The 22288-nt window shown below is 36.0% G+C and overlaps 1 protein-coding gene across 1 annotated transcript; it reads left to right on the forward strand.

Annotated features, from left to right (window-relative positions):
* Nucleotides 1–3899: 3899 nt before the first annotated feature.
* Nucleotides 3900–21957, forward strand: LOC117168702 (ras-responsive element-binding protein 1). The gene is made up of 4 exons (XM_033354393.1): nucleotides 3900–4330; nucleotides 14082–14152; nucleotides 14460–18749; nucleotides 18966–21957. Exons 1-4 carry the CDS (start codon nucleotides 4288–4290, stop codon nucleotides 19515–19517), a joined length of 4956 nt encoding a protein of 1651 aa, XP_033210284.1. The 5' UTR covers nucleotides 3900–4287; the 3' UTR covers nucleotides 19518–21957.
* Nucleotides 21958–22288: the final 331 nt, after the last annotated feature.

Consider the following 22288-nt stretch of genomic DNA (forward strand, 5'->3'; position numbering starts at 1 on the left):
ACCATGGAAAACCCATAAAAGTCATGGATTCTAGAATTTATTTCGGCCAATGCAAAAAATGTAGGTCACATCCCTACACCTTTCCAAAGTCTCGTGGAAAGCAAGGCACCCTTGTGAATCATCACAGAAATAATATTGGTCAAACCCCAACCTTTTTCCAACCTGTCGATGAGTCGAGAAGACACCACTGTCACTGGTCAAAGAAATAATGTAAGTCTCATCCCTTCCCTTTTCCAACATCTCGTGCAGGCGGGAATGTTCTCTTATCTCTGGTCACAGAAATAATTTCGATCAAACCCCTAAAATTTTCCAAGGTATCGTGGTAGCGGGAAGGGTGCCTTCCCGCTATCAGAGAAATCATTTTGGAAAAAAACCCTACCCCTTTCTAACGACTCTATTTAACTAACTTATTTATTATATTCTAATGTATTCAAAAAAATTTCTTACATTTTTTGTATAAACAGAGATAAATTCGAAAAACCATGACTTTTCTGGGTTTCCATGTTTTGCACCATCAATCTGGCAGAAAAAGTGTATAAATATAAAATATATTTTTTAATTGGATTTACAACTTTCGCCACAAATCTTTTCCAACATTTTTTTACTGGACGAGATAAATTCTAAAAACCATGACTTTTATGGTGTTTCCCTAGTTTTGGTCATGAAAATTTTAGCTCTCATCGCTTCAAAGTACATGGACATACGGAATTTGAAATTAATTGCAGATATGCGTTTTTCGGAAGTTTAACCCATCCATCCTCCACGAGCATCTGCAGGCGAGTGTGGCGAGTCGTGCTAAATTCTTCCAGGTAGAGAGAATATGTAACTCTAGCCGTTAAAAGTCAACTGTCCTTTTCATGTGATTTTTTAAATCTCTATAATGACGGTCAACACGTTTGTCCAAAAGTTAGGGATAAGGACAAAGAGTCACGTATGCATCCCTTTGAATTTCTCGAGTCTGGCCATCTCTAGGTAGAAAAGTTAGAATAGATGGACCATTCTGAATGACATCCTTAGTTGGTAGGTAATATGGGGAACAATTAAAATGCAGGAAGACTGGGTGCTACTCAGGTATAGGTATCTTCACCCAGAATTAGCATAAACGCTCCTATGCATCAGAGAATACGAACCGTATTATGGTCCACAATCTATATAAGCCAAGCTTACAGCAGATATTGTAAATCACATTGGATTTTTATTATTGATAATTTAATACTCGAAACAATACGATATTTATTAAAGCAAAAATTGTAAAGAAATAAAATTGCACTTTAGGAAGAAAATATTTTCTAATTATATAAACCTTTGTATAATCCGCTTCCTTCCGAAACAAAAAAGCTGCAAATAAAGTAAATTACAGACTATTCGAAAAAATAAATACAAAAATATTTGTATAGGAATAAAAGCATGGCAAAGCAACATCTTTCTTATTATTTTTTAATTATATCAAATAAAGATAAAATTGTGATATACAATTCTATACTTGTAGTCTTGTACCCACTGTGCTGTACGATATCGAGACCTGAAAATGTAGCAAAAAATGGATAAAAGTAAAATTAACGCAGTGGACACGCAATACCTGTGCACTGTATTCGTTAAAATAATAAGAGAAATAGTCCGTAATGAGACCCTACACCACATTCCTTGAGAATCCTCTCCTCATTTATTCCATTCTTGTCAAACAGGGTCTCCTCTACACCTATACTCTACAGTCTACACTCTACAGTCTACACTATACTATACAGGAGACACAGTTTGACAAGAATTAAAGAAATTTGTTGAGATAGTTTGGGCATATTGAGAGGATTAAAGAAAAAAGAATTACGAAACATAAGTATATCCAAGTAAAGTAAATGATGACGTGCCCAGAGGTAGACCGAAGAAAGAAAGAGAAATGTTTGAATCAGACCCTAAGACGAAAAGATATAAAAAGTAAAAAAAAAATACAAGACCTTACATAAGAAAATGTATGGATGTGAAGAAAGCTAATGTGGTATGTCATGACAGAAAAGTGTGGCGGCGCAAATAGTTGATAAGAAATGCATAATGAACAGTGTCAGCAGAGTAGAGAGCTTTAGGGATTTTCTGATTTTCAATATAACAGTTGAATATAACAGTTGCATTAAAAACCAAATATAGTTAAACTTACAATCAACATAATAGTTGAATTTTTAACCAAATAGTTAAATTTTTAACCCTCAAATATGAGTTTTTAACCAATTGGTCGCATTCTGAAACAAAAAAGATTAAACTTTAACTAATAATTTTGAATTTGTAACAAAGAAGTTTAACTTTCAATTAAGTAGTTGAATTTTCAAGCAAGTAGTTGAATTTTTAATCAAAATATATTAAATCTCAACAAAAATGTAGTGGTTGATACTTCAACCAACAAAAATTTAATTTTAAAACAAAACCAGTGGAATTGAATCACAAAAGCGGAATTCTAAACGAAAAACCTAATAGTTGTTATATCAACCAATGAATATTTTTAATTTAAATGAGAAACAGTTCAATTTAAATTAAATAGGATTTTTTATAGTTAAATTTTCAACCAAAGAGATGGGTCTTCAACTAATAAAGTCAATTTTTTTTTAATTTTCAAAAATAGTCAAAAGTAGATTATTTAAATTTTTAGGTGAGAAACTTATTTTTAATTAATAGAAAATGAATTTTAAACAATATAGATTAATCTTCAATCAAATTATTGTAGAATGTTTAGCCTGTAATGTTTAGTCTGTATTTTTACATTACTTGTAAAATAAAATCACCAATTTTCATTTTTTCAAGTTTCAAAATATTGTTATTCACATTTTTGTTTTCCATGTGTGATGTCACATTCTGCGTTGATTTTGACTTGTTTTCTATGTGTCAAGTAAAACTGGATTAGGGGCCTTGCTTTCCAAGCAGCCTCCAAATTCAAATATTATTTGCTTAGAATTGATTGATTCCTAACTCATTTGAAGTTGTCTACTCTTTTAGTTCAATTTTTGCTAACCCTATGGTCAAAATCTGTAAAAAATGTTGTTAAGGAGCAGGGAAATCACAAAATTATTAACTCGGGGCTTGTCTTAATCTGGTTGTGATATCAAGTAATATAAAACAAAAATCGAGTGGATTCCATAACTCAAGATAGAATTATAAGGTTCTGGGCATAGGGTTAAGATTCCTGAAAATAGTAAAAATTCTTATCAATGTTTATAAAATATTTTATTTATTTTAAAAAGTAACTTCTTCACATGCCATCTACTGATCACGACTTCCATAGTAAACCATCACCATGAATTAACATCTACTCTAGTTTCATCCATCTAAAAAGCAGAACTCAACAAACAGATCGATTTCCTAGATCCTTGACAAGAGGATAAAACGCGGGTGCGCAGAGACGGAAGAGTTAACGAACGATAGCAGGTAGAGCGTTCTGGATGGTATAGTTGAGGGGCGGTTCGGTGGTGCCTATGAGGCAGTGGTGGTGCGGATGATAGAGGTCGTAAGGGGTGGCGTTGGTCCCGAGGACCTGTCACGACGATCTAGCTCAGTTCAGCCTGAATAACAAAGACACAAAACAGAAATGAAAAGAGAGCAAGAGAGAGAGACACCCACAATCAGTCACACATGTTAGAAAAGGGAAGAGCTCAGCTCACTGAGCACTATGCTGGTCAGAGTCCCGAGAAGGGGTTCCAAGCTCTAGAGTCTAGATGAGCAGCTAGTGCGGGTGCTGGAGGGGAAGGCAGGTAGCCACACGGCCTGATAGGGGAAGGTGCACAGGTCTCTTGCTCCGTGGAACAGCAGACGGCAGGAGCAACCAGACAAAAGGGAGTGGGGAGATCGAGAGAGGAGCAAAGAGAGAGAGTTAAGGTGGGGGAGATGATCAGACCCGACTCGCAGGTTAAGAGAAATTGTCAGAAGCATTGGAAGTCACTTGTGGACAGGAACTCGCCTCGTTCGGACTTACGCTCGTTCTTCCGGTTACAATCTAAAAAATCTAATTTCAAAAGTGATGAGAAACTCTTCAAGGAGGATGTGTGATATGGTGTGATGTGCTAACCCTAGTGAATCCATAACCAAAAAATTCTAAGGGTGACCCACAGGACTACTTTGAACAGGAGCGGATTTGTTTGAAGCGGTTACCGACGGATTGTGCTGAGACTAAACGTGAAAAAAAGTGTTGGTTCATTCATCTCAAGGTGGTTTCTAGTTGATATGCTCTGCGCGGATTTTGAGACTGGTGAAGAGTGTGTGTAATCAACTTTTCTGGGATTTTAATGTCGAAGGATCCACGCAAGCTTCATGGACGTTAAGGTCATTGGGAGAGAACCGGCATCCACTACAGGTTTGTTTTGATTTTAAATTAAGAGGTTTTAGAGCAGTAATGAAGTTTATGGAAAGAAATTCAAGGATTTGATAAGACGATCTTATCGGATTTAGTCCGACGGATTATCAATGGCTTTGTGGATCTCCTGTCTTCAGAAGGGTTTATTTTTGATTCTGACAAACAATTTGTAGAGTTGTTTCGAATGGGAATTCGTATTTAGACAGCTATCTTAGAAATTAAGTTGACAATGATGCTGCGTAACATCATCGTTTTGGATTCAGGTGCAATTTATTATCCAACTCAGTGTCTATCCTTAACTTTAACTTCTCCATTATAAAATCTTGAAATATTTCTAAATAGAGTAAAAAATCTCAACTCCAAACTTAGAAATCATTTAAACTTGTCGCTATTTATTGTTATCTTAAATTGCCAGCATCTTTTAAAACAGATGCTGATTATTCCACTGGAATAAAATGTTCACTCGACAACCTCAATTAGAACTGTTTTCATAAAAAAATGTCTCTGGGAGTCAGAATTCTAATTTTAATTTCACATTATTATCTGACTTAAGACTTGAGAAAACATCTTTCGTCTTATCTCTAGGCTTTCCTCTGATGAGTGGTGATACAGCTGTTAATAGCACACAGTGTAGAAGAAGCTGCATGCAATTTTAAATACTTTCTCAACTTACTGGAATTAAAGAAAAAAAAGATTAAAACCTTTATTCCACAGTGAAAAATCGCCTTCTTGTTCTCCTTTTCGATTTTTGTCAGTAGAAATTGATTCTCGTGGAAAGTAAATATGTCAGAATTATTAGAACTCGAAAACAAGTTCCTTTCGTTTGAAGGAACAAGAATCTCTATTCCCCTCGAGCCCCTGATAAAAGAGCTTTGTAATCGATAATGATAAAATCAATAGCAAATACGAGATTAACACTGTACACGTGAATGCTTTCATCCCAAATCTTTTTAGAACTTTAAAAATTGTCTTCGTATACAAATTATATTATGAATTTAGTCGAATTACTCAAGCTATTAAAGTCTCCCTAAAATTAAGAAAGTGAATTAAAAAGTGATGAACAATTTAAATCTGAAATAAGTTCCAAGGTCCAGGAATTTTCGGTTCGATTTCTTGGTCCTTTAATTGGATTCTACTTTTATGGCTTCTCGTGGCCTATAATTTCTTCCACGAAAAACTTGAATGTAGTTTCAGGAGCATTTGAAACATCAGCAAAGATTGACATTAAATTATTGATGAATTATTATGCAACCAAGACTAATTTCGAATCATATTTTCGATTGATGTTTAGAGAAGAAATAACAGCTAAAGATAATTCTGACAGGAAAATATTTTCAAGGAAGTTTTCGTTCTGGTTTAAGAATCTTCCATAGTCTCTTCTCGGCATTCAAAACAATGATCTTAGCTTACCGAGTGTTTTTTGAATAGATTGAGGCGGAACGAATCGTCCAAAATGACGTGTCGTGTCCTCATCTTACCAATGGTCTCCGGAAAAGCAAACAGTAGCTGGAGTTCATTTAGATAAGGACCTTTTGTATTAACTTATCGCCTTCGTGTCGAAATATTTTCTGAAAATTGTCTCCCTATCTCGCTTTGAGTCAACTATAAAAAAAACAATTTTATATCAGCACTGAGATCTGTCCATTTGATATCCCTGAAATTAATATACAATTTAGGACAAGATTATTACAATTGACTTCACAATGTTTGACTGAACTAAAAATTTAAAGAACTTAAACTAATTTTCGAATGTGTGATTGGCGAAGTGATGAGTACTGCAGGAATTTTTTGATTGCACTGCATCGAGAGAACAATGACCCCGTGCATGCATCTATCTCTTTTACAGAACTATATACCACGCGTGTATAATCGGAAATTACAAAAATCTTTGAAATATTCGTCTCTCTTCAAACGAGATACCTTTAATTGACCAGAGCACATTTTTTAATGAGCTATTGTTTACCTCTCAAGATAGTACTCTTTGTGTGAAAAATAAACATTTATTGTGACATATACTAACACAAATATTGTAGCTGTACCAACAATTGTTGCAAACTTGTTTGTCAACTAAGCCTTAATCAAATTAGAATCAATATTTCTTTGCATGCAGTTTGTACAGTTTTTAGTGTGTGGAACTATATTATAATATAAATACATATTTTCATGATGAACATATCCTTCATTTTTAAGAATGATTTTCCCTCTAAAGTGTAAAGGGCAAGTGGCGCCAGAATTAGGGCGTGGCGTTAAACCGACCGCTCCCTTTTCATTAAGAGGCCCCAAATCATCCCCTAAGCCAAATCGAATCATTGCTTCCATTGTACTTCGATTTGTTTCGCCCTAAGCAGACCATTTGCGTTTTGCACCTTCCAAAAACCTGTTCTTTAGAAAAAAAGTCATATCTACATTTATTTTGCAATCATATTTTCCAAAATCTTCTATATAACTTATATGAAAGTTTTCGTAGAAGGAAAACAATAAAAAAAATTTACTGTTTACAAAGTTTGACATAAAGATTGCTGATGCATCTTGTAATAAAGATACAATTCTTATCTGGAGAACAGATCATTAATATTTTTTTTTTTTAGAATTTGCTCTTGCATTACCTTGTATTTCTAATAAGAAACATGTTGTTCTTGCCAATGTTAACAGACCATTTTCAATGATGATAAGTTTTCCACAACAGAAACGCTTTTTGAATGAACAGAAATTTTAAAACACTTTCAAAGTTTCAAAACCCACATCTTATTGACGAAAGTTATTTCTAACATTTACGAAATCGTTTCGCTGATGTTCAAATTGCTCTCGTTATCGAAGCTTATATAATATCTTCTTGCAGTGTCATTTTTGTCGAAGATATTGTGCCACTTTAATATTTCAGAGCAACTAACCGAACTGCAAAATACATCCCTCAATTTAATTAAGTAACATAATTCAATCTACTTTTCTGTATAAATGAGCTTTGAAAAGAAGTACGAATTGAGGCATTATAAATATATAAATTTTCATTGTCTGACTATATCCTGGTGATTAAGAATACCTATTAAGTTTGTACTTGCATTCCTGCAAGCAGCCACACGAGAATTAATGCTCGTGGCGAAAAGAGGTCGTTAACGACAAACCTCCAAGACCTCGCTACTGTTTAATAATATGCAAGCTAGAGATATATCCATTCTATAATAACGTCAGCGAAGATATATGTGGAGCCTTTTGGTTGGGCCACGTATCCCTAGATATTTTCTGTAAAACTTTTTTCACAGTGCCATGTCTTCGAGGCTATATAAGTCCATCTATATTCAGACTGGCGTCTGTCCTGTGACATCGAATCTTAGCCACGTAGGTGAAATGAATCATTAAACCATTAGATCAGGTTTTTGTTTGCAGAAGATTTTGACCTCTATTTTGTCCGACTTTACTGTTCCCTAGAAGAAAGATTTCATCGCCCTTCCCCTGAGTTACATCGATCTCCTAAGTGAGCCATCAAGGGATTAAGTATATACTTATTCTAGAGGGCTAATTGTAGAATTTAAATATTAATAGACAAACTTATTCGATAAAAGACTACAACTTATAAGACGGGGTAGAAAAGAATCTATTCAACAAAACATATTTATAAGGGAGGTTGTTTGTAATGAACTTAGCTCATTATCCTCAGATGAGGTAAGAATAACATTGATAATAGACTATTGCACGTGCTTCTTTGTTCCCCTAATCCCTCCGGATACGCGATTTTGGCTGCGTGAATCGTCCACGACGTACATGGCTGTGTTATGTAGCCTTTATGCCTATACTCTATCTATAGATACATTCTGGTCGGAAGGTGGGTTGGAGGTTACGGGTGGGTAAGTCCAAGGTTGTCAGGGTTACAGCTCTCGAAACATACTAACCAACCGCCATCTTTGCTTCTCTCCCGTGGCGTGTGGGTGTTCCGGTTTGCGAGGGAGAGCAAGTGAGAGGAGAAAGAAAGAGGGAGAGATGGCATCACGGTAGGAGAGAGAGAAAGAGAATGAGGCGGATAGTTGCATGAGAAGAGAGGCAAGGGAGAAAGGAGAAGTACTACAGGGCAGGCGTGATTGGTAGCGGAAGCTGATTGGCTGCGATGTAGGGGGAGAGAGCGAGAAGGAAAAGGTCGGAAGAACGAGATAAAAAGCTCTTCAGATGAATGCCAGCCAATAGTTTCTCTGGGACACGCCCATATTTGCCTCCTACACTATTGATACAGCACAGCATCCACCAACACTGATGCGCGTGATCAGTTCCCATCTTCTAGAAGATGGTGCTCTTTTTCTTTACAATTTTGGAGAACTTCTTGAATTTGTTTATTAATTATGTTTTTAAGATGTATCTTCATAAGATGTCTTTATATATGTTTTTACTTTCCTCCATTCTTGATCTTATTTTTGGATTTCTGTGAAATTTCCTTCTATTGGTGAGTTTCCATGAAAATCATTCCATGAGATGGCTTTAAATCTGCCTTCATGTTACGATCAATAGTCTCATGTATACTACAGATCTGTTTACAATTGTTCTTCTTGTCCTTTCTTTTCCTTGTTAAATGTAATCCAGAAGCTCTTGATAATTTTCCTTATTTTTGTCTGAGTTGTTCAAATATCAAGTCACTCTATTAGGTATACAGGACTTTCCTTAAACTTCTTCCAAATCTTCAATTCCTTTAATCCGCCATATCTTTTAACTCAAAATGGTCAGGATTGCAATTATCTGGGGTAAGCTGTTCACCCCAAGGAAGAGTTATAGAAAATGGAGAACGTTTCTTTGAAAGAGAGAAGACACCGACTTCCGTAAGGTACGGCACTGGACTGAGGTTTCCAAGAATGGAATATTTCCTCCATCTCCGAGTTACTAGCGCATTAATTACCGATCTCTATACAGAGAGCTAAATAAGAGACCATCGGAAAATCTCACGATGTTGCACATCTCTAGAAAGGAATGCTGCACCATGTACATATATATCCTCTGCACTTACAATCCTATATACCTACGTAACTCCAATGTTCCATTGCTTTTCTCTTCCAACGAAAGGAAGCACACTTCTCCATTCAAGGTTCCTGACAATCTTACATGTAAGGTTATAGCACTACTTAAGAAACTTTCAGTACTTGCTAAACCGAATGACAACCTTATATGATCAACTGTTGCGATTCTCGTAAGAGTGAGAAGCGCCATCTTAAGAAATTTTGTTCTCGCGCTCATTTTACAAGTCTTATATGTAGAAAAAGGTTTGGTTAACCACTGTAAATCCCAAGGTGTCACTTTTTGATCACAAAATTTTGTCAAAAAGTTGTATAATAAAAAAACAATTGGTATTCACGCATAAGTATGTGCATGTATTCTAATTCTCAAAGTAGCCGTGCAAATAAAATAAAGCCTGAATTCTTGTAGTTTTTTACGAATATCCATTCTATGTATCGTATTGCAAAATAGGACATTCAATGAAGACCATAGGAATATTAACATTTGAGTACACTATATTTTAAAGATTCGTAAAAGTGTCTATTATCCGTATTGCAGTTACGCTTTATTTTATTAGTATACAACATTTTATTTAATTGTCAACTTTTTCGTTGTTTCTCCATTGCGCCACGCTTTAACCCTTTTGAACCAAAAAGTGATACCTCGGAATTTTTTGTGTGTACTTTAATTATTAGTAAGGGGCTTTAAAGCAAAGCTTGATAAACAGGTTTTAATGCCTATAGTCTATATATTGATATAAAAGGGAGTGACGATTATATATTTAAACAATGTCAAAATGTGTATACTGCGTATATAGATTAAAATCATTAGGAAAGAAATTTAGAAGAGCATTAAGAAAATCATTGAGACGAAGATTAGAATTTAAATGGTGCCGAAGAGAAATTTGTGACACCTGACGTATGTATAACTATAACCACTTGTTCGCGTATTCACATTGTATGCCAGAGTGTTACAGGTTCACGCAAACCCGTTTGTATACTGAGGCGCACGCATGATTTACGAACGTGAATAAAATCACTTACAGCCAAGTGTATTATATTTATGCTGCTGGCTATATAGTAATGGCTTAAAAACTCACGTGTTGGCTTCATCAACCGAATGCTTTATTTGCATTGATATTACGACCCCATGTAACCCTTTAGAGTTTTCTTATTTTTTACAAAAGTATGCTTGATTACGCATCATTATAAATTAGGGTATCCGTTATTTTGGTGATGTCGGAATTTATTCACCCCCCCCCCCTCCGCCCCTAAAAACAGCTTTTGAAATTTTAAGTGGAAACTAACACACGTATTTTTCAACCCTCTTCACTGGAATATTTATAACTTTTCTTGATACAGACATAAACAAACAAAACTTGTATGAATTGTAGGACATAATACAAAGAAGGAAGCATATTTTTTTAGATTTTTTGGAATATATTACTGTTGAGTTTGAGTTCTCCGAATTACACATTTTTCGTTTTTATCTACTGGGGCCTTGTAAATCCGCATTTAACGTTTAATAAACACATGATCACAAATGTTGGATATCTCTTACAACTCAGCCAAGTTTCATTGATTTATTTCTATTTCAAGAAAGTTTATGAATATTCGAGTAAATAGAGCTGAAAAATACGTGTATTTTCCATTTAAAATTCCAAAATCTCGTGGGCAAGTGTTGAAGTCCTGATCGTGAACAATTGTTGACAGTCTAGTATTTTTTTTGCAGTTCGGCATAAATAATAACGATTTTTCGTAAATTTCCAAGTTTGAAATTTGTTGTTATTATTTTAATATGTATACTTATAACTCAGTACCAAAATGAAGTGTATAGATGGCACCACTTTCTAAGCATTTTCACATTTCCCTGTACATTAAAGTTTAAAATGCTCTGCGACAAAATTGATGTTCTTTTTTACACGGAGGTAAGTGAGAGGTGCTCCTTTTTTTGTTACAATTTTATGAAGGGCCACATTAAACACTTCTTCTAAGGACAAGTAGCCTGCAATTTAATGATTTAATTCAAATATTCATTCATTTAAATTAAAATTTATTCACAAATTTCAAATTTCCGAAAGAAATTCTTTTAAGAATTTAATAATATTTTTCAGATGGATCACTATATCTTATCATGCTATGAAATTATTGTCTAAGCTATATATGACATTGTAAGATGGTCTCACCTAGATTTCTCCTGAAATTGCAGTATACAAGTGTTGGAACTAGAAATCTATAAATTGTTTGCCACATCAAAAATTAGAGCACTTTTTCCTTAATTTCTGTTGTAAAGATTACATGTCACAAACGTTAATCTAAACATCAATCGATGATACTAAGAATGATAATGGCTTGGAGATGTTTCGTCTGTCTTTAAGTGCAAACGGATCGATAATGTCTTCAACTACGTACAATATTCGTCACTCGTTATAAACTCTGAATTCCCCGGTCACTCCAAATCATCACATATTTAACCTAGCAATCCCTTAGCATTATCATCATATATAGTCTAATCGAGCATCTCTTATTATTTTTGTCCATTATTGTTATTATTATTATTATTATTATTATTATTATTATTATTATTATTATTATTATAGGCATCTCCTCAAGCATGACTTACTATTCTAGCCATGCATTTGATTACTTATGCCCTGTTGATTATTTCCAGTATAGGTGATTGACCTACAAGCTTGATTTCTTCTAAGCAAGGTCATTTTGATTTATCCGTGAATCAACAGAGAGGACATGCGCCTTTTTTCGTTGTGGTCTGAGCATAGCGCGAGGTCGTTGATAAATGCTATTGTCCCGGATCTCCATCTCCGGTAAACTATATATGTCGACTTCCGCAACACGTCAGATTCTCAATAAAGTGCTAGTAGGAGCTTATCCCGTACTCAGGCTTCCAAGATGTGACTATATATAGTCCCCTTTTTTTCTCTTTATCTCCGATCAACGCCGATAAAGTTACAGAGGGTCTCATATTTTATTTTATCACTGTAAGAAAGAATTCTGATATGGAGCATATAAACGACAAAAATGACAATTTAGAAAATTCATATGTTATAAAACTCATGAAAACATTAAGCTTCGAAATTTAAAAGGGGCTTTTAATGAGCTAGACAATTTTCGTGTTGAATTAAAGCTTCTTTCGATATTTGAGTGTTCTAAATCAATTTTCCTCGTAATCAAATCATCTTTACTTCTTCGAAGCACATGATCAATAATCTTGTACATAATATGTGTAAGGTCTCACGTTTCTTCCTCAGATAAAGAAACAGTGTTAGTGACCAATACGCTCTTCAAGTGTGCCATCTTATCTCGCTGGTTCCGAATGATTCAATTCCTTGCAGCTGAGTGAAGCTCGAAGTGAAGGACACTTAAGTTTCGATGAGCATTACCATTTTTGTCCAATCATCCAATTTAAACATCATTTTATGATCAGACAGATTTCTAAATTTTGCTTTTCCATTTGACGTAATTGTTTTTTAAGATTATTTCCAAAATTTGTTAACACAGTTATATACTATTATTTTTAGAACAATTTGAAATGATTAATATTATGGACAAAGCCAATTGTAGTATTTGAAATAGCTCGATGTTATCAGCGTCACTGATCGATCGTTCGACGCTCCTCGGCGTGAATCCGCTCTCTTTCTTTCGTGTCCAACTCATATTCAATTGCATCATTTCACAGCAACTAATTCCACGTAATTCTTCTGGGATTCTGGATTTTATGTGGCAACGATAGTTTCATCAAAGTGCTTTCTATAGTTTCCCGAATAAAAGGAAAATCGCTAATTTTCCTATCTTCTCAACACCGCCGCAATATCCACGAATAATCTTCAATCTATCCATGATGTAATCGTAATTTGTAGAAGCAAAGATTACCCTCAGTTAATATAAGAGATGAACAATTAACTGATTTTATGATACCGCTCTCTTTGTAATAAATATAATGGGGTGTTTTTTATCAGCACCATTTAGAGAGTATTTACAGAAAGGTATGGAACTGACGATATTATAAAGAGAGAAATTATAAAGAATGTTAAGGAAGCGTAATAATCTATGGGCATATGGTTATATAAAGGAATTATATACCACTCTAATAATTGCACTCGTAATTATTTTTATAATTAACACAGAGTATAGCTCTCTTGGTGCTAAATAATACATGTGTCTATTAGATACTGATGTCTGCTCATAATTCATCCATATCACGGAAACTGTTTCATAGTTTATAGTAAATTAATTTAGCCAAAAAAGGAAAATCTGGAATGTTGAAAATAGAAAAAAAAACATAATTACCGAAACAGACAATTTCCCAAATTTGGATTAGATTCGGATTTGAAAATCCGGTTCTAATAATTTCAGGAATTGTATCATTTTGGCAATTTCATATTTCTGAATTGTTACAGTTTCATTAACTTTTACTTCTGGAATATTTCAATTTTATAATAACCATTTCCGGTAATTTTTCTTTGCGTTAAAAATTTGAATTTTTTACATATTTTATGTTTCGGTGATGTTTTCGGGATTTTTCTTTTTCGAAAAAATTATGTCATCCCACATTCTTTGTTTTCAAACGAGTGATATGTTGAAGACATAACCACATACATCCGTTGAGTCAGACTAGGAACCACGAGACTGTGGTCCATATTCAACTATTTAGTATGACTTCATTCTCCTTTCGTGTTTCACTCGTTTGTGTTTTTAGTATTATTTCTTTTCAGTTATTTTTGTGTTCAAGTGCCTCATTAACTTTTCTTTTCTAATTTCAGTGAATCCAAAGATCGGTCACTTTCAAACACACAGCAGTGAGGCTCAAACTGAGATTGCATCATCGCTATTGGTAAGTGTAAAGTGCTTCCTTTACCTTGAAATTCAATGATAAATCATCAATATATGACATTCTAACGAGAGAGAAACCAATTATTAATCGGCTTCTTTGGAGATAACAATCCTGATATCAAATCTTCTTTTCTCACTGACCAAGTTTTTACTCGAATTATGAAATACGAATCTTATTAGCTGCAGATATGATAATGTTGATAATCTTGAATATAAAAAAGAGTAGCACTTTATATAAATGAAACTGATTTCTTAAATTCATAGCTAACTGCTTCCATGAAAACACCTAATTAATTCTTTTTTTTCAGATCGATCAATCAGAAGAATCGCATCCCTGTCCAGCTTGCCCCTCAATCCTCCCAACAGTTCGGGACTTGACAAACCATCTGCGAAACCATAATTCACCACGAAGTATCGACTGCAGCATCGACGAAGAATTCAGCTGCAGAGTATGTTACAAAGTACTAAGTTCGGCCAGTTCCCTAGACCGTCACGTTCTCGTGCATTCCGGTGAGCGGCCCTTCAAATGTAAACAGTGCGACATGGCTTTCACCACCAACGGAAACATGACGAGACACTCGAAAACAGCTCACAATCATCTCTCGCCAAACAGCTGCTCGGATTCTGAGGCCAGCAATGATTCAGAATCGCCCTCCAAAAAATTCGAGGAGTACAATAATAACGAAATTGCCAAACGCAACTCGCCTGACCTCATCGACAAATTAGAGTCTCCCACTTTCATCAAGAAGAGAAAATCCCTCGACTACACAGAGGATCTTAGCTTGCAAAAAAAATTCAAAACAAACTCAGACAACCAGAACTACAACTGTCATTCTGATTTCGAGAAATGCGAACCCGACAATTTGTCATTCAAAAACCACAGGGTTCTGAATCTTCATCGATCAGAGAACAATTTTAACGAAAATTCACTCAGGAATGTGACGAGGACCTTGAGACATTCGGTTGAAGGGTTTAGAGACCTAACATTCGTCGACTTCACATCGACAAAGTACCCTGTCATTGCGAGGGCGAAATGTGAAGAGTTTCTCCATCGACCAACATCCGGGGACATGGCGAAGTTCCAGTGTTCGAAGTGCCTCCGGGCTTTCCCTTGTAAGTCAGCATTGGAGTCTCATGAACTGGACTGTGGACTTCCGAATATTCAATGGAAGGGTAGTGACGTTCAATCCAGAAGGGATGATTTTTTTGCAGGACTCAATCTACAAAACAAGGCAGCCATGACTGAAGCTAAAGAGGGAAAAGACCTCGCTGATATACAGAGCATAATTAGCCTCACCTCGAGTCCGATCCTTCACAACTTTTCCAGATCCGATGCAAGCACTCCCGACAATTGCAGTAACAAAGTCAACCAAAATGTTGGATCTTCTGGATCATCAGGAACCCTTTCTTCAGAATACCATGAAGAAGAAACACAAGATGCTTTTGCAGCCGAATTCAGAAAAATGAAGCTCAAGGGCGAGTTTCCTTGTAAACTTTGCAAGGAAATCTTTCCCAACTTGAGAGCCTTGAAAGGCCACAATAGAACCCATTTGGGTGTTGGACCTGGGATGCCTTATCCATGTAACATCTGTCCTTATACGAGTACTGACAAGACAACCCTTACGAGGCATCTGAAGACACACAATGGTGATAGACCCTTCGAGTGTGCTGAGTGCGGCTACGCCTTTACGACAAAGGCCAACTGCGAGAGGCACGTGAGGAATCGACATGGAATTCATGACAAAAATGATGTTCAGAAGATGATCATTTATCACCCAACTGAGGACTCTACGAACGAAAGTTTGGACAGGACATCATCGAGAACTGTAAAAGATGAAGTAAGAAAGGCTCTCGTTTACCCCAAAGAAGAACCGCTTCCACAGAACCATTACTCTGTTATGATGCAACCAGACATTAGAATAAAGGAGGAAAGCAAGGTCATTAAAGAGATGAGTCCCATAAGTCAGCTTAACCAAATTAATCAGCTGAGCCAACTTAACCAGCTGAGCCACATAAGCCAAATTAATCAAATAAACCAAATGAACCAGATCAACCTTCAGATGAACCACTACGAGAAATCCGAGGTTTTTCCCAGGCCAAAATCAGTTCAGCCTCTCGAGTTGACCTACAGAACTTCCCCCCAACATCTAATCATGAAGTCTGAAAATTCTAGGATAGATGAGGATCTCGAGTCAAGGTCATCGGAGGACAGCGTCTCTCTAGTCAGTGAAGCCAAACCGGACATACACCAAAGAATACAAGCTAGCCCGATGAACTTGAAGAAGGTCACGAATGATTCCTCCAACGTGACTTCGAGCGACGATGGGCCCCTGGATCTCTCGATGGATGTTCTTGACCTGAGCAAAAAATCCAAACAAAAACCAGAAATAAACGAAAATTCTGATGAACAGAATGAAAACCAAAAGGACTTTTACAACGCTACGAATCCTCTCTTGCTGACGCGAGCTTTATTGAAATCTCGTCAAGTTTCCCCTCCAACTTCTTTGGAAGCTTTGTATGCCAACGCACATGCGAACATGATCTACAATAATTTGGCATTAGGATCAGCCGGTGCAGGACTGATAGCACCTTATTTCTTCAATCCACTGTTTGATCAAGGTTACGCGATGAAAGAAAGATTACAAAAGGAACTGGCTAGAGGGCTGCAAACTAGTGGTGGAACTTTGGTCGAACAGCCACTTGAAAATACAGGATTTAATGCCAGCTATCCTCCAGGAAGAAATTCCCAACAACTGGATGAACAGATGAACTACTCAAACTTGATGCAGCCAAAAGTCCCAAGCAAGGTGATATCAACCAGAGAGAGAATCAGCGAATCCCCGTCGCCGAATTCTGTCAAAATGGTAATTAAGAATGGTGTCCTCATGAGGAAGCAAAAGCAGAGGAGGTACAGAACTGAGAGACCTTTCACCTGTGAATATTGCTCAGCAAAGTTCACACTCAAGACTAATATGGAGAGGCATATAAAACAACAGCATAATGCCTTGTGGCATCGGAGACCTAGAGGTGGTCATTCGACAAGAGGTCGACCTCCAGCCAGACCTCAGTCGAGACCTCCAGGGCTGCTTCAAGATGTAGGCCAGGCTTCTCAGGCCTTCCTAAATAGAAGCTCTTCCTATGAAGTTCCATTGCAGAAAGAGAGTCAGTCTGATTATGGAAAACATTCTATTTCTGATCAGGTGAAGTATGCAATCCTCGCTCAGCAACTAAAGGGAAACAGGGTAGAAGAAAATGAAACTGACGAGGAATTGATCATCGATGAAGAACCTGGTGCAGAGACTCGAGATCATACAAAGACGATGAGCTTGTTAAGGGGGAAGCTCGAAAGTAATTCAGATGCTAGAGAACAAAATGAAGATGACATGCATGCTCTTGAAAATCCTTTGGATCTCAAAAGCGAAGCACCAGAACAAAAAGAGGCTCCTTCTGATGACGAAAACCCCGAAAAAAGAGGAGCTTCCGAAAGTGAGACGAATTCTAATGACGCGACTGAGTTGGAAACTCCAGCAAATGAAGTAACCTTAAAAAATGAAGACGAGGCTGTGGACCTAGCCAGTGTTCCCAAACTAATTCACAACGCATCTCAAAATTACCACCAATTCAAATCTCAGTATTTAAGTGACGAAGATGGCGCTGCTCACTCCAACAGTGATCACTCTGGAAACCATTCGGGGAGTGATGAGAAATCGGAGAACTCTGCTATTTCGACATCCTCCAAGAGAAAAAAGAAGAAGAAGAAAAAGAAGGCTTCTGCCTACTCCATGGCACCTAACAGGGTAGAGTGTAAATACTGTAAACGAGCATTCCCCTGGATTTCTTCATTAAGGAGGCACATTCTCACTCACACTGGAGTCAAGCCATACAGATGTGAGCATTGCATGTTAGATTTTACGACAAAATCTAACTGCGATCGTCACCTGAACCGAAAACACAAGAGCCTTCTTCAGCGAGCAAATGCTAGAAGCACCAGAAATTCTTCGTCTCCTGATGGACAAGACATCAGGGTGGCGAATAACAATAATTTTTCGACGAGGAACGTTCCAGAGAGACCCTACAAGTGCAATCAATGTCCAAGTTCCACTTTCGCGACCTTGGGGAATCTGAAGAAGCACAGGTCGACAAAACACTCCAGGGAGACGAATTCTAGGTCTGAAACTTCATCCAGTGATCTTCAACATTCTGACAACTGTCAGAAACATAACGATCAGAGTGGAGATGACGGTGGATCTTCGAGTTCAGAGAACATGGAAAATTCATCTGCTGGAATCGAGGTTTCGAAATCTTGTCAAAACAGTTCCTCTACGATGAATGAGAATCTAAGGTCCTGTAGAACTTCACCAAGGTCTTCACCTGGACCAACAGACACACCCTTCAAGTGTCATATTCCAAATTGCGATAATGGGTTCGCTGATCGCCAGGACTGCTTGGATCATATCAAGATGAATCACGAGCGAGACTATGAAATCCTAGTTTCGAAGGGTGCTTTGCAGATGGGGATTCATGCTGTTGAGGAACAACCGCCACCGACTCAGCACTCTAGCGATGGACCCAGGTCCCTTGACTACAAAGATAGAAAGGTATTTATCATTTAAGAATTTGGTTTCATTTTATAAGCAAAGTTTGCAAAGGACTGACAGGCATAATATAAAATATAAAATTGTTTAAATTAAAATATTAGAGCAAGCTTTTAGTTTTATATACCAAAAAGACATACAATAATTTCCTTGTTTTTTATTATTTTTACTTTTCCAAGAAGTACTTGAATGTTTCTAATTTCTCAAATTACTTTCCAGGTGGTCTGTGCATTCTGCATGCGTCGATTTTGGTCAGCCGAAGATCTCCGACGTCACGTAAGAACCCACACAGGAGAAAAGCCCTTCTGGTGTGATATCTGCGACCGGAGATTCACCCTAAAACATAGTATGCTTCGTCACCGGAAGAAGCACGAAGCAGCGGACTCGACAGTCTACCCTGGAAGCGGCGACGAGGAAATTTCTCCAACCCACCCTTCTACAATCACTCCTAGAAGTCAGCAGCAATCACCAGCTCTAATTGCAGTGACCTCAGGAAGTTCAATGAGCCATGAAAGGATGTCCTTGCCAACAGTAGCGACTGTAGCTACCGGAGATGCTGCACCTAGTGGACTAATGAGGTTCAACCCCTACGAGAAACTGACAACTTTAACTGGGAAACTATCCCAACAAAGCAACCCTGACGCCGCTGAAACTGGCAATGACTTAATTTCAAATTTACTGGGCATCAAAGATCCAGGCATTGTTGACAAAATGCTTCTTGCAACTCCTGATGACGCCGCAAAACTTTTGGGCGTCAAAGGCAACGAGTGAAGAACTCTTACTTTCTTCAGTTTATTCTGTAAAATTGCAGGAATAGGTTCGTAAAGTATCAGCTCTTTAGAATTAAATCTCTATCATACTATCCCTTAAGGATTAAAACTGTAAAATAGTATCTTTTTGAACCCTTAACTCATCAGCTCTGTCAGGATTGAATCTTTATTCTGTAATATATATTAGCTTTTTTAAAATTACTTCTATCTCGCTGTGTACACGCTCGTGCCTTAGAGATTCTATTTAAATTCAAACACAGTTTTCAGCTGTGGAAAATCTGTCAGTTGTATTCCAAGTTGAATAATGGCTCTGATATTCTTTTTTTGAAAAAAAAAAAAAAAAAACAGGATAGTGAAGAATACATAGCAATGACTTAATGTAAAAGTAGCTCTTATATGTAAATAGACAGTGTGGGTGTATTTACTACATAAATGTATATTACTAGATGTATTATTAGGTGACTCCCTTTGCTTAGTTTACTACTGAAAGTAGTTTAAACAGTCAAATTTCCGGTCACAAATTTCCAATAGTTTCGATAGAATTCGAAATTTTACACATTTGCCGACAGGGTTCACCAAAGCATTTTTTAAGTCCAGAACTAATTTTTAAATTTTCTGTTTTCTAAAAATTCTAAAAAGTTGCATGCAGTTTGCGAAGTTGATCATTGCAAATTGTATGAAACAAGCAAAAAAATATTAATACAAAAATTAGAGAAAAAGATTATACAATTTTTTTTTCAATTTTGATGAACCCTAATAAGTTTTGAAGGCTCAGGTTTTACTGATGCATTAGGCTAAACTTAATTGTGTGTGAGAATTTAAATGTAAATAGAGCATCGGCGTGTGAAAAATTAGGTTAAATGCGGTAGGTTCTTCTCGAAAGTTTCATAAAACAACGAATAGTGTAGAAAAATAAGAATATGAAACTTTAACGAAGAAAGAGGAAAGCGAAAGAAAAATTGTTTGAAGAAAATCCTTCTTTCTAGAAAGGTTACTACGTCGTCCAAAAAGAAATTAGGAATTAGAAAAGACATAAAGCTGGTTGTTAAGATAGTCTCGCCAAGGAAGTTAATAAATCATAGAATTATAATCGAAGAAAGGCGAAAGAGTGAAAGAGAGAAAGAAGATAGAAAGCAAACCAGAGGGCAAATTAATTTCTTCTCTGGGATGTTATATTTGAATCCAAAGAAACTTTTTAACGACAAATTAAGGATAGCCATATATAAATATAAATATTATATTTCGGTTTTATTTATTAGTGTATAAATAGTCTTCGTGTCTTTTCATGAAAGCAACGACTGCAATTTAAGGTGCGTTTCTAACAAAGGTGATCAGCACTATTATTTGTAATTTATTCTTATTGAACCCAAAACGAGAATTCAGTCATAAAAAATACGCTCTGCTAGGATTAAGCCATAGAAGTGTCTTTAATTTATCTTCTCGTAACGGGGCTCTTCATTTCAAGAAAAAAAGCGTTTAAAATGCTTTTAAAAAACTATATACTAAATTAAATAGAATCGAAACTGATCTTTTTTAGTAAATAAGAGGCTGAAGGGCCCTAAAATTACTGATTGTCAGATTAACTCTTTGGGACAGGCCACTAATTGAAAATTAATTTTAAAAGAGGAGGAAAGTGTGCAATATAAAGGGGGTTTAGTTTTTTGAAATCTGATTCCGCGTTTATCAATATTTGATATTTGACTATTGTCCCAAAGGGTTGGTAAAATCTTTTATAAAATTTTCGAAATCGTGAAATAAAATGTAATTCTCTCTTAAAATTTAAATATAGTGAGCGTGAGGATATAGAGCAATATTTAAAATGAAGGCAGAACATAAAAAGCAGAGTTTATTGCATTTAATCGATTTATATTTTATTATCTAAAGATCTAGTTGTATTTAGATAGCGTAATTGTGCGTTTCGAATTATCTCACCTAGATTTCGCAGTGTCCGAGGATATGATATTATAATGATCGCAATAAATGCTATATAGAGTGCTAAGATTGATCTGTGAAATCGATGAAAATGTAAATATAGTTGAAGTGAGTTGAAAACTTCCTAATGCGATCCCTCGCTTTTATATATAATATATTACTGATGTGTATATTACACACGGTATATTATATGTAAAAGTCCAACCTCTCCCACTCTTTCTCTCAGTGAAACATTATTGATTCCTTTAGTCGTGATAAAATCGCAGTGTCATACGTTCTCGCCGTAAACACATGATTCTTCGTACATTCCTACATAGTTTATTGCGCAAGAGGCAAAAGAAAATCTATGTATTAAAAAAACTTTTTGAGAATTTGTCTTGAGACGAGAGTAAAGCGAGCGTCTTATATTATAAATTAATAAACATTGTAACACTTGTAACGCAAGTCGAACGCATTCTCGTTTGAGTTGTACTTATGAATTATTAAAATACACTGCAACTTTAAAATTATTTGAGTGTCTTAATTATAAACTATCAGTTTATTATCCCCAACTTAATGTAAGTAGTGCAATTATCTATGCCTATAGCATAGAGGTATAGACAATTATTGATTAATATGACAAGTAAACGAAAATTAACTCACTTGTATTTATTAACACGTACAGTTTTATAAATATTTGTCAAATTAAAATGATTTATTTTACATTATTAGTATTTGAATGGTGTTGGGGAGGAAGTGCCGAATTTCAGTAACATGTTTTATTTGCTTAAGCTAAATTTCCTGCCATAACATACGTCTCTGTAGAAGATGGTGGTCCAGTTTGATTTCAAAGTGGGTCAC

Source organism: Belonocnema kinseyi, chromosome 3 (genome assembly GCF_010883055.1).
Source record: "Belonocnema kinseyi isolate 2016_QV_RU_SX_M_011 chromosome 3, B_treatae_v1, whole genome shotgun sequence".
Classification (NCBI taxonomy): Eukaryota; Metazoa; Arthropoda; class Insecta; order Hymenoptera; family Cynipidae; genus Belonocnema; species Belonocnema kinseyi.